Genomic DNA, 16,485 nt, shown 5'->3' on the forward strand with positions numbered 1-16,485 from the left:
GGACTATAGTTTTCATGGATTTGGTTCCCATACTTTTACTTATAAGTTGTGTCACATAAAAGGATTTCCTTACCACTATGGACACATAGCGTTCAAAGTTCAGGCTACTATCTATTTTTGTATCTAGATCTCTCACGTCTGAGTTCATTCTAAGAGACATGCTATTGATGCTGTAATTTGCAGGGGTATTCAAATTCCCAAACAGTATGATAATGCAATTTTTTGCATTTAGTTTTAGGCCATGGTTCTGGCACCAATCATTTGTCTGATGTATTCAATAATTGCCCCAAGCTTGCAGTCATTGGCAAACTTTGTCATCCAGAGGCCTTCCACATTTGCCTTGACTTCAGAGAAGTATACTCTGAACAGGAGTGGTCCAGTACCGAGCCCTGTAGCACACCACTAATAACTGGCCTCATGCTGGATCTAGATTCACCCACTTTAACCATGTGTCCTGTCCGTGAGCCAATTTGCTATTCATCTGGTGACATAGGGATTTATGCCCAGTTTTGTGAGAGAAAAATCCCCTGCGACCCACAAAAAAGAACTTTGCTGTTATTGTTTAGGCAAATTTGACTCTTTGTGACCTCTATAACTTTAGCAGATCAGGCCAATCTGTCAGAGACTTCTTTAAGTTCTTGTAAATTCATATTCATTACTTCAGTAATACTGTCCATCCACCTCAGCCTCAGCAACTACCTTCTCTGTTCGGTTTCAAGCATTACCAGCATCAGCATTTTCTTTAGTGAACCACATCTTCACATTAAGTATGCAAATTATTTTGAGTATTAGTTTTACTATTAGGCCTTCAAGATAACAGTCTGGATATATTTCCATAAGTATTGACTGCTTCACTCACAGTCCATGGAATTTTCAAAAGTTTTCTACAACAGCACAGTTCTAAAGCATCAATCTTCCATCTCACAGACTTATATAATCCAACTCTCACACCTGTATGTTACCAATGGAAAATATAGCTTTCACTATATGGACTTCAGTTGACAATATGATGTCACTTTTCTTATCCACGTTTGTCACAGCTTTATTATCAAAAGCAAGTGTCTTTTAATTTGAGGGTTGCAATCACCATCTCCTGAGACCTTTGTGTCCAGAAAGATAAAATTGGTCGCCACCTCCACTTCTTCTCAATATATCTGGAAAAAGGGATACACCTAGATGACATGATTTTTTTTTTTTTTTGTTAAGGCTGAGGAACAAACTAGCTTTTGCACTTTCTAATTTCACCTTCATCAACAAACTCTTCACCTATTTCTAATTTTCAGACATTAGAGTGGTATCATCTGTTGGGTGGCCACGGTGGTGCAGCGGTTAGCGTTGCCGCCTCACAGCAAGAGGTTCTCCGGTTCGATTCTCGGCTGGGGTGCTTTCTGTGCGGAGTCTGCATTTCCTCCCTGTGGTCGTGTGGGTTTCCTCCGGGTGCTCCGGTTTCCTCCCACATCCCATAGACATGCAGTAGGTGGATTGGACACTCTAAATTGGCCCTAGGTGTGAGTGTGTGCATGTGTGTGCCTTCTGTGGAAGGTTGGGCACCGGGCTGGCAACTCGACACCGTAAAACTCCTCTGCCAATCATGAGCGGACAGATGATCTGCTGTGGCGACCCCTAACCGGGAAATGCCGAAAGAAGAAGAAGAAGAGTGGTATCATCTGTTATGGTAAGTGCAGTTTGCACAACTATATTATGTTCACCATTCTCAATGCTGTAGTAGCCTTGGCTATATTGGTTGATTACCAAAATCTGTCCAAACTGGGAAGATAAGGGTGCAACAGTCCTTGGAGAATGATTATACCAAAGTCAGTTCTAAAGCTGGAAAAGGAATCCAATTTGTAATGATTAATAACTGTATGTACAGAGGACTTTGTTGCTGCCTCAAAAATGCTTCTAGGGTCCACACCTTTCCAGTATGCTATTGTGGAAGCCAAAACTCCAGTAGAGCATGACTCAATACTGCCTGGAATAGATTTGCCATGGTAGGAACAACAAAAAGCAATAGCGGAGGACAGTCATTTTGAAGCAGTCAGTTTTGTCACTGGTTGTCCTTTCTTTGCCCCATTATAATAAATAAATAAATTATCTGCTTTTCTAAAGGACTTAGTTCTATTAGAATAGTACTGAGCTCCCTATACATGCAGAGTATGTAGAATTCTTTCTTACAGATTCTGAGGACATGGATAGAACACACGAAGACTGATGGCTTGATTCAAAGTAAACTCTAAAACAACTTTGGAACTGAATGAAGTATTTGATCATAAAGTGACCTTATCTCTATAGAAAATAGACAGTGTTCACCCACCATGAAAGCTTGCAGCTCGGATACTCTTCTTGCCAATAAGTAGTATAGTCTCCCATGTAATGAACCTTACACCAGCCTGCTGAGACAGTTAAAAGGGAAATGTACTTAACTTTTCCAGCTCAAAGTTAGGACACCAAGAAGGAAATATAATCAACTTTTCAAGCTCAAAGTTAAGACACCAAGAAATAGCCACCTGTTTTATTTATGTTATTTTTTAAGTGATATAAGTTACAAAACTCAGTTCAGAAAGTGTATTATAAAAACAGATATAAAATGGGAGGATTTATGGGCAGACATGCTGAAATTGCCTCTGGATGAACCATGACAGAGGAATAAGAAATGCCAGAGAAATGTAACTCATACAAATATTTAAGAACCTGTTGTACGTAGTCCAGTGTCTATGGTTAATCGTGAAAAGGAATAACCATCAAATGGAACATCATCGAATGGAAACCTTCGAAACTCCATCCATTAAAAGTGCACTTCATCGAACCTGTGAGATGGGGAAACTAACTAGTTGGCTAACATTTCTGTGTCTCACTTTTCCCCGCTGAAGTGTGATCTTGGAGTCGCTGTATATAGTTAGGGGGTGGGGGGTGAAAGCCCCTCCCCCACATGGGTGGATTTGAAGTACTGCCATTTGTGAGACAGGGATGTGTTGGCCAAGTATTTGCTTTCCCTCCCTCACAGGCTCGATGAAATGCACTTTTCATAGATGGAGTTTCGATGGTTTGCATTTGATGATGTGCTATTCAATATATATTCCTTTTGACGATTAACCATAGACCCCATAATCCCTGATAGGACCCTGTTTATTGCCTAGGCACCAAATAGAAAACTTCTTCTACTTGTCAATATAAGATTTTCTAGTAGCAGGCTTTCTTGTCTCCTTTAGTACATGCTGCACATCCTCATGAAAGAGGAGCCTAAAAGGTATAAAAATTTAATCATCCAGGTAGTTAAATGAAGTTGTTTAAGAAGGGGGCAAACTCACCTTGTCTTGAGTGAATGTGTCCAGTTTGTGAGAAAGCTTGTGTTAATTGCCATTGGCCAATTCCATAAGATGGGAGAACCAATGTTGCCTGAGCCAAAAGAAAGTTGCACCATAATGACTTATGGAGAGTCCTTCTGAATCATCAGAATTGCCCTGAAAATTAGTGGAAAGGTTGAAAAAATCCATAAAGGAGCATTCCTGATCACACAAATGAGAATGCATCTGCCTGCACTATTGGTGCAGAATCTGTTTTGTTGTCTGCTTTGAAAGGAAGCAAACAGATCAGGTATTCCCCACAACTAGATTAATTTGCTCTGATGGAAGGAAAGACACTTGGAGGGTTAAACATGTTGAACAGTTACTTCCAAAGCCATCACAGCCAACTTGCACACTGGGCAAAGACCTGCTGCCCCTCCCACCCCTTTTGTTTTTTGTACAACATTACTGTAGCATGGTCTGTGTACTGGAGACCACAGATGTTGACGAGATTTTATGGCATAGATCACAGCTAACATTTCTTTCATATTTATGTGCACTGGTCTGTCTGAAGAGTTCCACAGACCTTAAACCATTACCCTCACAGAAATTGCTCGTCAAGCAAAATCTGAAATGTCTGTAGGTACACACTAACTTTGGACAGTAGGAAAAAAGGGGAGACCTGGATTTGCAGTCTTCACCAGTGCAGCTCTTTTTTGACAAAGCTGTCTACTAGAGAAACTCCCCACAGATGTATCAAATCTTGGAAGATCAACTGATCGAGTTTCCTTTCGTGAGTGTCTGCCCTGGTCCTACTCAGCTTGTCTGCCACAAAATTTTGCTCTGATTGTATGTAGGATGCCTGTAGAATGAAACTGTGGTGTGAATCTATACTGCAATATTGTATGTAACAACTTGAAGAGGTCCTGAGGACCAAAGATGATTCAGAGAGTTCAGTGCCATGATCAGGGCAAGTATCTCCTTGATATTTATGTGGATGTGTATCTATCTTTGGTGTCCCACACACCCTGCACTTTTATCCTTCCTGAACTGCTCCCTAAGCAAAGTCTGAGGCATCTGTGGGGACTGACTGCTTTGAAACAGGGAAGAAGAAGGGCACACTCAGATTTGAGGACATTTGTTTTCTCCACCAAATGATTTGTCTTCTGACAAACCCCAGCACTGGGATTAGAAATGATTAAGGGTATTGATGCTGGAACCAAGCAAATTTCAGATATCACCGTATCTTTCTCACCTGGAGTCTTGCCAAGGTTATCATGAGAATCACAGAAGCTATGAGACCCAAAATCCTAAGGTATTCCCTTGCAGTGACTGAAGTCTGAGTAGAAAACCTTAAAAATAGATCTAGATATAGATCTATTTTTCCTGTGGAAGAAAAGCTCTTTGAACTGAAGTATCTAGTTGACATCCCAAGAACACAATCCTTTGGAAAGGAATCAAGAAAGGCTTCTGAATGTTTTCTTGGAATCCCAGCTTGTGTAAGAGGTCTCGCACCCAAAGGGAAATTCCTAACACTTTGAAAAATACTCTGCAAAAATAACAAGCTGTCTAAATATGGAAAACTGTGGATACCCTGTAGCCTGCAATGAGCTATAACTGGAGACAGACACTTTGTGAGTACACTTGGTGCAGTCGGTAGTCCAAAGGATAAGCCAGAGAACTGATAATGTATTCCAGACAAACAAAATGTTAAAAAACGTCTGAAGTCTGGACAAAAAAGGATGGTACGATAAGCATCCTTTAAGTCCAATGTTACTAGGAAATTTGAAAGAGGAAGAAGAGGTAATAGGTTGTGAAGGGACAACATTTTGAATTTGGACACCATCACAAACAGGTTTAGGAAAGAAAGATCCAGAACTAGCCTCCTATTATTTTCTTTCTTTGGTACCAAGAACATCTTAAAATAAAAACCCTTCCCCACCTGCAAAAGAGGAACTGGTTCCATCACTGGTTGGAATAGCATGTGATGAAAGGACTGCTGGAAACAACAGTCTAATCTGGGGGATAAGAAATGACCACACTGGAAAGGAGACATTTCCTTCCACTACCGTCTACAAAGCTGAATGAGTTTCAGAACCCATTTGTCTGAAACTATCTGCTGACAAAGAGAAAAAAATGTACTGGAAGGAAAAACAGGCCAGAGTGGAAATGGGTCACAAGGTCTCAAACAGTCATTCAGGATGGAGTTTCGATGGTTTGTATTTGATGATGTGCTGTTCAATATATATTCCTTTCGACGATTAACCATAGACCTCATAATCCCTGATAGGACCCTGTTTATTGCCTAGGCACCAAATAGAAAACGTCTTCTACTTGTCAGTATAAGATTTTCTAGTAGCAGGCTTTCTTGTCTCCTTTAGTACATGCTGCACATCCTCATGAAAGAGGACTGTCTTAAGTTTTGGGAGGTTTGAGGCTTCTTTTTGGAACCCCTTGCCGTTTCTTCTTAAATGTCTTTACATGGATTTTGTTGGGACTATTTATTCTGCTTTTTGCCAAAATTGAATGAGAAGTTTGAGATTTTTCAGCCCTCCTTTTCCAAATTTTCCAAGGGAATTTCTGAGATTCTCTGCATCAGTGTACCCATTTGTTCGCACTTTTTGATCACCTCTGCAGCAGGGGGCGCCACACACTAAATCTCTATCCAAAGGTTCATTTAAAATCTCATATTTAACATCTGGGAGGTTCTAAAAATGCAGCCATGTAAGTCTCCTCAAAACAGTACCAGTGGCCATAGACCGGGAAGAAGTATCAACAGTTATATACCCACTGCAAACAATGCGTAGTGACTTGTGCAACAGAAGAAGCTAAATAATTTAAAACAGATTTTCCTCACAAGAAGAAACTGCAGATAAAACATTCCTCATACTTTCACAATTAGTCAGAACAAATTAACATGGGAACCTGACAATTCAAAATACTGAAAATGCAAGTTGCAGAAGTATGCACTTTTCCCCCATTCTTATCAGTAATTTTCTCATCCTTATCAAAAAAGTAGGATTGGAATTAACTAGATGTTTAGCAAAATGGTATAAACTAAAGGGATAGCTGCTGGATCAGGTTTGGGAATAGTGTATAAAAATATAAAATAGTAAGGAACTTTATACATCTTATTTGCCTTTTTAGGGACAGCTGGCTGATTATCAGGCCAATTTCAGGCAGTAAGATGCACATGCTCTAAAATAAACATGACAGAAGGAATGTGTGTAGGTTCTGGAAAATCCTTTTGTAACAACTCAGTATTTTCTGAGGGACTGACAAACCTCAGTTTTCTCCCATTAAAATCACTGGCACATTCTAGCAATAGTCTCAGACAAAGAGAACCCTCCTACAGGAAGTGGAGTCTGAATCAGAAATCGGAGGAAAAAACACTGTTTCCATACCTTTAACTTCCTGTTCAGATTCAGAATCATGAAACTTTTCAGAGAAATGGTATCCCTCTTTATTTTATTTATGTTTTACCAGAAACTACTTTACAAGAATCATCAACAGCCTGAATTAAACATGGAGCCAGACCCAGTAAACTACTCTTGTCCAAAGAAATTTGAGGAGGCACAGATACATGCATATCTTTCTGTTTCTTTTTGACAGGATACTGCGGTGGTGGTGCTGCGGTAGCATTGTCGCCTCACAGTTAGACGTTGCCCGTTCAATTCTCAGTTAGAGCGTCTTCTGTGTGGCGACATGCGTGAACGGGCGTTCCTTCGTTGAAGGTCGTGCGTTAGGCCTGGCAAGCCAGCACGTAAAACTCTACTGCCAATCATTAGCGGACCGGAGTTCCGCTGTGGTGACCCCTAACCGGGAAAAGCCGAAAGACACAAAAGACAAAATAGGTCCAGCTGTGATACTAATGGTAGCAGCAGCTTCCCCAGAGATGGACAGAGCATTCTAACACAACAGGTAGCCTTCCCTGTTCCCTCTCTCAGCACCAACAAGAGTGCCTCCCTTGTGCACTGAAGGGATCCCAAAAGCAGCACAGGATGAGGGTAACATCCAGTCCATAGTGGCTGTAGGTGATACACTAGAGGGATCTGGTGTAAGAGATGAGTAGTCTAAGGTATAACAAATGGCCACAGCAGAGCCACCTACCTACAGCTGAGGCAAACTGCTAGCCTACTAAGGTGGCAAAGGCGGTTTGCTTAATTTTTCCTTCTGTGGCTGGAAGAACTGACCATGGGCACCAGTAGTTTGTTCTATGGTCAAGCTGAACATAGTGCCTCTTTCTCAGGGAAGACGAGCAGTAAATGCCGATAAAAAAACTGCAAGTCTTTAAAAGTCACTTTTCTGACAGAAAGACACAGTAAAACGCATTCAAAACACTTTGCTACACCCACAAAAGTAAAATAAACACAACTCTACAGAAAAAATATTTTTCAGTTACTTCATACAACTTTTAAACGGATATGAAACTACTCTAGTTTAAAAGTACAAAATAGTCTTGTGACAATCCATTCAAACACAAAAATCTAAGCTTAGAATAACTTTCCTGAAGAGGAAAGTGATAAAACAGCAATGATATTTAGAAAATGGAAGGTTTTTCCCAGAAGGGAACTTATCTGCCCAGTAAAAATACAGCAACAGATGAATGCAGACCCTCGAAAGCCTCAGATGAACATACTCTGAGGTGTCAGTAAAGCCGTGCGGGCTTGGTGCCCAAGCTTGTGTTTTAGTCAGTTCAGCTCGTGCTGCCTACCAGTTTTGGCATGTGGAAGGTGTCCTGAAGGTTTGGAAGCTGGACTGCTGTCATATCCTTGACAGCATATAACCCATATAATTGGACTTGACTTCCACTAGGTGTTAGCAGAGTTGAGATTCTGACCAACTCTCCATCACAGGAAAGAAAACTAGTGTCATCCACTCATTCCTCAATTCCCCCTGGCAATTCCTCTCACTCCTACATTCCTAGCTGATATCAGAGTTTAATCAGACCTCTATCCATCTTTGGCACAGTGTAGGCAAGTTCTTATACTTAACAGTAAAAAAGGCTATACCTTCCATAAAAAATATGACTTTACTGCACAGTTCTTTAAGTAACTTACATGAATCCAGCCTAGAGTAACAAGATTTTGTTCATCCTGGATTAGAAAGAGCTCTTCTTCACTCTCTGTGTTGCAGTGGTCTGGACCTCCACATTGTTTTGGTATAATAACATGAGTTACTGTAAATTCATTTCTCATCTAGAAAAGAAAGGGAAGCAAATTGTTAGGTGTACTACTCTCTGCAATGAAACAGTATTTCTTTAACAATTCTTTTAAATGCCTTTTCTGTCACAAGTCCTCTTACCAATGCCGTATCATATATAAATGCAGCAGAAAGGACAGCTGTGTTACCTGCAAACCATGTCAGACTTGCGTGTAGGTATGGTGTATGATGAAGGTCTTGTGGCAAGTGTCACTCTGCTGATGGGATTCATCTTGTGACCCTCATTTCACTGATCTCTCTGGAAGGCTTCCTTGCCATTAAGGTGGAACTCCATATCAGTCTTCTCTGTCACAGTACTACAAAATGTTCTTGTCACATGAACAGTGATTTAAGTTTCATAATCCTTTCTAAAATCCAAGTTGGCAGTATACAAGATGGCAACACTACCCCCACTATATAATAAGGTGGCCCAGAAACAGCAATAGAAGAGATAGCAATTTAATGCATGTTTCATAAATCATGAAAATTATACTTTAGTCTATTTCATAAAGCAAACTATAAGCATTATAATACACCATGAACCACTCAGTACTTTAACAGGATTCCTACCTACTAGTTGAGTAATGGGAGTTCAAACTGCAACTAAAAGAACAAATGAACATTTGCTTAATAGAAATATAAATTTTAAGACATCAACAACACAACACTGAAGGAATGTGAATTGCACCCTCCCACATCATTGAAAGGAACACACCATCAACAAGAAGTAAAATGATCACAATAAATAAATGATCACTACAATAAATAAACAAGCAATCAGTAATGCATTAATCATTTTTTTATTTAGTGGAGGGAGTTAACACCCATCTCTCTCAATCACAAAGTCAAAGTCTACCATGAAAATTCCAACACAAAGTCAAAGTCTTCTGCTCAGCATTGTGATCATTTTATCAAATGGGTCCATGACAGCAACTGTGAAAACATACAGATTTGCAGGATTCAAACCTTTAATACTCAGTCCCCCACATTTGATGCTATATCTGCTATACAATGAGGACCTCTGTGACAACAGGTGCACGAGTCTTCCTTAACCTAATTAAGTAAATACTCGCTGATGTAATCATGCCACTTTTTCAAACATAATACTCGATGTTCTGTTGCCAATGTCTTCAATGTTCACTTAATAGAAGGATCAAATGCATCTGTTAATTTATCTACTGTTCAACCTCCCACATTACTCTACCCATCTTGCACCTAATAACTACAGTCAGCACTTCAGCATACCTTGATGATAAACGGGTAGAATATGTTTGGGTATGGACCACCTCAGCCCCTGCAGCCAGGGAAAAGATAAGGAGCACAGTACTCACTGTAAGCCAGTACAACACAAAATGAACACAGATCAGGAATATCACAAGGTAAAGGACTAACTGGTGATGGCAGAAGGTAAAACAGGTAGGATAATGTATAGGAAGGACTGCAGATGCAGAGTAAAAGTCAGAAGGGAAATGTGTGAACATTGCGGAAAACAGGACAGATAAAACTGGAAGGAATATGTGGTGGGTCATGCTGGGAAATACTAGCATTTATGAAAGAAAATGTGGGAACTTCAGTCAGTAATACACGAGTGGAGAAGCAGACAACAGGGGACTTTAATTAAGCTGGACAAATGATATAAGGGACTACAAAATGGAAAACCCAAGAAACCAGTTGTTCACTTATGACAGGAGGAGAAAGACAGGGGTGGTGGAGAGGGCTGGCATTACTTTTATTCTTCTTTAAAATGCCATGGCAGAGCTCAGATATTATTTTCCAGCTGTGTCATTCTGTTTCACCACCGCAGAATGCTTGCTGGGCAGCCTATGCATTCAGCAACACAGACTACCCCATGGTAGAACAATTGTCACCTTGTAGTTTCAGAGTAAAACTAAAGTTGTCCAAACTTAAATTTTCACCCACTAAAATGTAAGAACCCGGTTTAGACCCACACTTGGTGGTACTTAGTTTGGCTTCCTTACTAGTATTTTTCATTTGATTATTTTCCAACAGCCATTTGACATTTGGGGCTGTATAATAAACAAAATTAAGATTTCCCCCTAATAAGTTATAGATCAAAGTGTTAACTTTAAATATATTCTAATTGAATGTAATGATGTTTTTTGTGTGTTCTGAACTGTATAATGCACAACAAAAGTGCGTAGAAATGTGTCTTCGTCAGCGATTTCATTACATTTATGTCAAGTAGTGTCATCATCAAGGCCTATGCCTAACAGGGGCTTATACTTAATATCCAATTGATTGATAACTTCAGTATACTTAATATCCAATTGATTGATAACTTCAGTAATCCTACTGAGATGTAAAGTCCCTTCATCTTGCAAAATATTGAACATAATACCAGAATAATTGATAGCATCAAAGACAACAAACAATGCCACTCACTAATTAGGTTTAATGACTTAGATCAATATGTCATTCCTGTAAGAGTCTAGAACATACCTTTTTTTTCTTAGTAAGGTTACATTTAATAAAGTTTCCTTTTTCTGCCTGCCAGTTTATACATATAATCTTCACAGGCTCTCTCAAATGCCTGTAAAATACAGTTGAACAAACTTTTCATTTTAAGACCTGCTACTTCATGTTTTACAGTGTTTTACAATTAGCTCTTCTGAGTTTGACAGATTAAAATCTATACTGCCTAATTAAGATTTCTAGAATATAGTTAACTTAAAGAATCAGAGTACCAAGTTGTCATCACTTGATGAATTTAAAACCAATTTCCAGAACTGAAAGTGATCCAGTATAGTCAAATGACTATAATTAAATATATTAAAACCACTGCGGGACAGCATAATATCACCTGAAGGAGATAGGACTATCTCTTCTTTCCCTTGGCTTTCCCTCTTTCTAATTGAAAAAAAAGGGGGGGGGGTCCATCAAATATTGAGCGTAATTCTGTCTTTGCAGTTCTGTGCTGACAGACTGGCTTGAATGATTCACCAGTTGCTCTAATCTCCAAAGTGGAGAAAAAAACATAACTATTTGCATCAGACCCAATTTCAACTGCTTCAGCATCAGTACCCATGTCTTTTTTTAGCTAAAGTATTACAATTAACACAGATGTCACCATTTCTACAAAATAACTTTCATTTTACCACATCAGCATGTTGCTTAATAGTACTGATTAAATAGGCCTCCTTATTATTATACTGTTTGACATCCCTTTCAGTTTTCTTACTATGAATAATCATACACAGCTTGTCCGTTTCCAAAAACTTTGTTATACCATAGTAACATAATTATCAAACAATGAAATCACCCTTCATTTTAACATTTAAACATTCAACTGTTACTTCTTTTGATAAGTAATTCCATAATTTCAAAATCTTGCTGATCAAACAGTTTCCAGTGAATCAGCAAAAAAATGGGCAGTTCATTCCCATACCAATAGGGAATGTAATTACACGTAAACCCTGGGATACAATTTCTACATTTCAAACATACAAGGTACTGTCCACTTGGAAGAGGAAAGAAGACAAAAGTGCTAACATTCTGACTTATTGTTTACTAAATTTTCTTATATTGGTTGGTTAACTTGCTGAGTGGTATATTAGAACTGTCTCTCTGAATCTAATTTTTTCTTTTGGTAGGTATCACAACTCCATGCAAAAGGTAGTTAGACTGCTAAAAAGCTTCAGAAGTGTGTTGTCAACCAAAGTGCACTCCTTACAAGGGCATCCTGGAGATAACGGTCAGTTAGCATTCCTTCAAGGCTGGACAGATAAGTTCCCTTCAGGGAAAAACCTTCCAGAAAATTGTATTTCTGATTAAATACTTTTTTTGTGAAAATGTATATACTTTTATCCAGGAAATATTATATTTTGCACTGTCTTTACATGTAAAGGAATGTTTTTTTTTTTTTTTAGTTGAAAATGTCTGGGTAAACCCTTTCTTCTAATTTTCTTCTATATTGCTGTGTAGACCAGTTGTACTTCAGGGTAGGATAATGTGGTTTTGGCAACTAACATTTTTTTACTTCAAAAATTGACTTGGATTGTCACCTGCTTACTGATATATACAGATGAACTTTCCTTCCCACCTCGCTGGTACTCTTTTTTTTCTTTTTTCTTTTTTTTTTTTTTTTTCAGCTGAACCAGTGAGCAGAAATCAGTTTCCTTGGTTCTTGCCCAATCCATAAAAAGTAGATTTCTTGGGAGTCTTGGGTCCAGACAGCTCTATTACCACCTCAGCCTACAGTGACCGACTCTGCGGTGGCCAGATTGGGCCTTTTGGACCACTCACCATTGTCTCTTGGCCCCTTTGGTATAGCACCAACAGCCGTTAAGGCTCAGGAGATGTTCGACATTAGATCATTGTTGCAGTAACCTAATTTGAGTCCTGCCACCACAGACAGGGCACTTCATGCCCGCACCACAAGGAAAATCCATATAAAAGGACAGTTAGAGCCCCAAAATACATGGAGCTTTCTTGCTGCCAAAGTGTGCTTCTTTGGCTGCACCATGCAACTGTCAGTCGGCTAGTGATCCATCAAGTCTGGACTGATAAGTCCCCTGTTGGGGAAAACATTTTATTTCTTTTATTTTTCTGAAGTCAAATTTAAAGTTATGTAGTCAACACAATGATAGATTTGTGTTGTCTGTTTCCATCTGGTTTAAAACATGCAGTTGTCGGATCTGAATCGGATCCGATACTAGCCAACTTCCAAAGACTTCAGCTCACCAGGTTCCCCCTCTTCCACCCGTAACCCCCCACTTTACCAGAGCTACCTTAGAATGAGTTTGCCCCTCTTACTATATAAACTTTAGTACCTAGTCCCTAAAGCCCCAGAATCCTGAAAAACCTGCAATGCAAGGAAGACTGCCCCATCTTCAAAATACTGATGTGCAGGATGGCCTCAGTGGCAGACCAGGTCTCGTGGACAGTCCTCCCTTCAAAATACCCCCACCCACCCCCAGAAGAAAGACATCCATTATGACTGTAGCTTGATTAGGCAGAAAAACAAATGGCCTCCTGGCAGGCATCAGCTACCACTCGATCTGACCTTCACAAACTCTGGTCAGAAAAATGTGAAAATCCATTGGAAGATTTAAGTTCGACCACTGTACTGCCAGCATCAACCGCAGTGCCCTCGTGTGATACCTGGCCAAGGGAACTAAACAGATGGCAGTCAGAGAAAAAGATAAGCTGGAGGCTTCCTGTATGAAAGCAAGGAACCTACCAATCACTGCAAGTTTTGATACTCTGAATGTTTTGCAATCTTGGAGATGGTATTCAAGTGACAACCTGTAAACTCTAGGCTCTGAACTGGATGGATACTTGACTTTTAATAGTTGACTGTGATCTCTATGGAACTGCATAACTGAAGTAAAGGTGTCCCAGGCTCTGACTAGGGATACTCTTGTAGGGGTAGTTAGGAGCCAATCGTCCAGGTAGGGAAAGATCTGGAACCGCTGCAACCTGACCATACTGCTACTACTGCCATACACATGATAAACACCCGGGGTGCAGTGGTGAGACCAAATGGCAGTGCTCTGAACTGGTAATAATTGTTCCCCAGACAGAAACACAGAAATCTCCTTGGCTGCCTTGCAATCGTTATATGATGGTAAGCGTCCTTGAGATTGATCAAGCACATCCAATTGTCCTTCTTCAAGAGAGGCAAAATGGACTGCACCATGACCATCAGAAACTTGGTCAGCTTCACAAACTGATTCAACTTGCTCAAATCCAGGCTTGGCCTGAGGTACTTGTTTTTCTTTGTAATCAAAAACAACCTTGAGTAGACTCAGGATTCTCGTTGGGCTGGTGGGACCTCTTGGGTGATTTGATTTGTTAGCAGCCTCTGAATTTAGATGGAACCTGTAAAAATGGAAATGAATAGCTTCTGGATACGACTCAACAACCATGGATCTGAGGTGATGGCCTTCCAAACTTGCAGGTATACAGCCAGTTGACACCCAACTGCCTCCAGGGTAGGACAGTCAGGCAACATTTTAGGGTCACAGAAAGGGCTTCCCTGACAAGCCTCCATGGAAGACCTGGTTTGGTGGACCACTCCTGCTGCTAGGGCAGGGTCTGTTTTGGTTACCCCTCCCTGGCCTTAGTGGAACCATCAGAAGGAGCGTCTTGAAAGGACTGTTGTGATTTCCTGATAAAGCAGCATTTTCCTCCTTTCTGGCTCTTAGAATAGACCAGGTGAGGGGTAACAAAATGAACTCCAATGGCATCTTTCCATTTTGGTCACTCCTGGTTAAAGTGTCATTAACTTCTGGTCCAAAAACAGAATGGCCACTGAATGGGGTATTAATAAAGGATGCCTTACAGCAGTCCACAAAGTCACTTAACCTCATCCAAGCGTTGAGACGCACAACAATGCTGGTGCAAGATGCCTGGGATGTGCCATCAGCTGTGTTGAAAAGCAGATGTATGGACGTGTTAGCAGTGAATTGGAGAGTAGACAGCTGAGTCTCCAGAATCTTCTGGAAGTCTGGAGTCTGCTGTGTTTTAATTGCTCTTGACACTTCTGACACAATGTCCCACACTGAAGCCGAGTTAGGTGAGCTAGATAATTTAACAACATCAGTGTAAACATGGCTGAGGCATAGGTGTGCTGCACTAAGTGGTCCAACACCTGAGACTCTCTATTCAGAGGATGAACTGAGGAACTCTGCTCAGAAATGTCCTTCTTAGTGGCCACCACAACCAAGATTGCATCCACTGTAGGACTCTTACTCCAATGTTGGTGATTCTTAGGAGGGCCAAGGATCCTGACACTCTTTTTGGGGATTGGTTCCACTGTATATTGGCTCCTTCCATGCTCTCTGGGACAACAAGTTAATAAGTGCATATGTAACCATCTATCCAGCACCCTGGAGTCTCTATCAGAAGTGGTAGGATTTTTAGCAGTAGAAGCCTTAATCCCCTTGGGTCCCTGTAAAATAGTCTCTGGATCCAAAATAGGATTTTTAAAAAGGAATTTGTGTGAATCAGGAACCCTGTAATATCTGTCAGGTTTTCTGGGAGCAGGAAGCAGTGAATCAAGGGCCAAACTAGATTCCGAAAAGGCATCATCAACAATGTCTAGTACAGGAGGAATAGCTAAAGGCCTATGCTGATGAAGGAGTAAGAAATCCCTAAGCCTCTTTTTTGAATCAGAAAAATCCTGGCTTTCCCAGTGGAAATGCTCCCTTAGAGTGTGCAAGGTTTCACCAAAAGAAAAATCCTCTGGAGGGGAAGCAGAGGGAATAGAGTCCTCTGCATCAGAATCCTCATAAGTAGATAAGGGCAAATCCAGATCATCATAAGAATTAGAAAAATCTGAATCCTGGTCAGAAGATTCATAAACAACTTCAGTCCTAGGTCTCTTAGAATGGGGGAGGCTGGCTTCCCCTGATTGGAGTTATAAGATCTTTAGCCATTCTTATCATTAGTTTTTTAGACATAGAGGCCTGGGCGTCATTTTTTTAGGCATGGTTCGAGATTTGGGCCTAAAAGAAGAAGGATGTGTCCGTTTAATATGCAAGTCCGTAGGCCTGAATACACTCTCAGAAGCCGGTGGCTGCACAGTGGCTCCAGACTCATCCAAGGTAGAGACATCCGCAGGTTCCATAGTTGAAGCATCTCGCGACATACCGGACTCCAAATGGGTCTCAGTAGAGGCCTGTGAATCAGAAATAGCGGGTATCAGGGGCTGCGAAAGCGCCTCACTGAGTACTGGCGAACTGACGACTGGCTTAGGAGAAACGTCGGCAGTTTTGGATCTCAGCAGCCTACCTCTGTCTTTATCCTTGCGTTTTTTCAGAATCCCGGTAGTTGAATGGCTAACCAACGACATTTCTGAAATATTTAGAGGCAAATATATACAGACGACGGACAGTGCGCTGATTAAATAAAGCACAAAACTGACAGCATGGTATGTTGTGGTCAGGGCCTGGGCAAGGAATACAGTACAAATGAAAATCTTTATGAGGTATTTGCTTTCCACAAATAATGCAATTATTAACTTTTACTGACATCG

At 40.5% G+C, this 16,485-nt stretch overlaps 1 protein-coding gene across 5 annotated transcripts in view; it reads right to left on the reverse strand.

The window, feature by feature from the left end:
• The window catches only part of LOC122811292 (STAM binding protein), a 688,610-nt gene that overhangs the window by 271,411 nt on the left and 400,714 nt on the right, over positions 1-16,485 (reverse strand). For all 5 annotated transcript variants that reach the window (XM_044083041.1, XM_044083043.1, XM_044083042.1 and 2 more), the window contains one exon: positions 8,345-8,482. In XM_044083041.1, coding sequence (XP_043938976.1) covers positions 8,345-8,482 — 138 coding nt within the window. The remainder of the gene's footprint in view (positions 1-8,344; positions 8,483-16,485) is intronic.

This window comes from Protopterus annectens, chromosome 9.part0 (assembly GCF_019279795.1).
Source record: "Protopterus annectens isolate FY-2018-M chromosome 9.part0, PAN1.0, whole genome shotgun sequence".
Classification (NCBI taxonomy): domain Eukaryota; kingdom Metazoa; phylum Chordata; order Ceratodontiformes; family Protopteridae; genus Protopterus; species Protopterus annectens.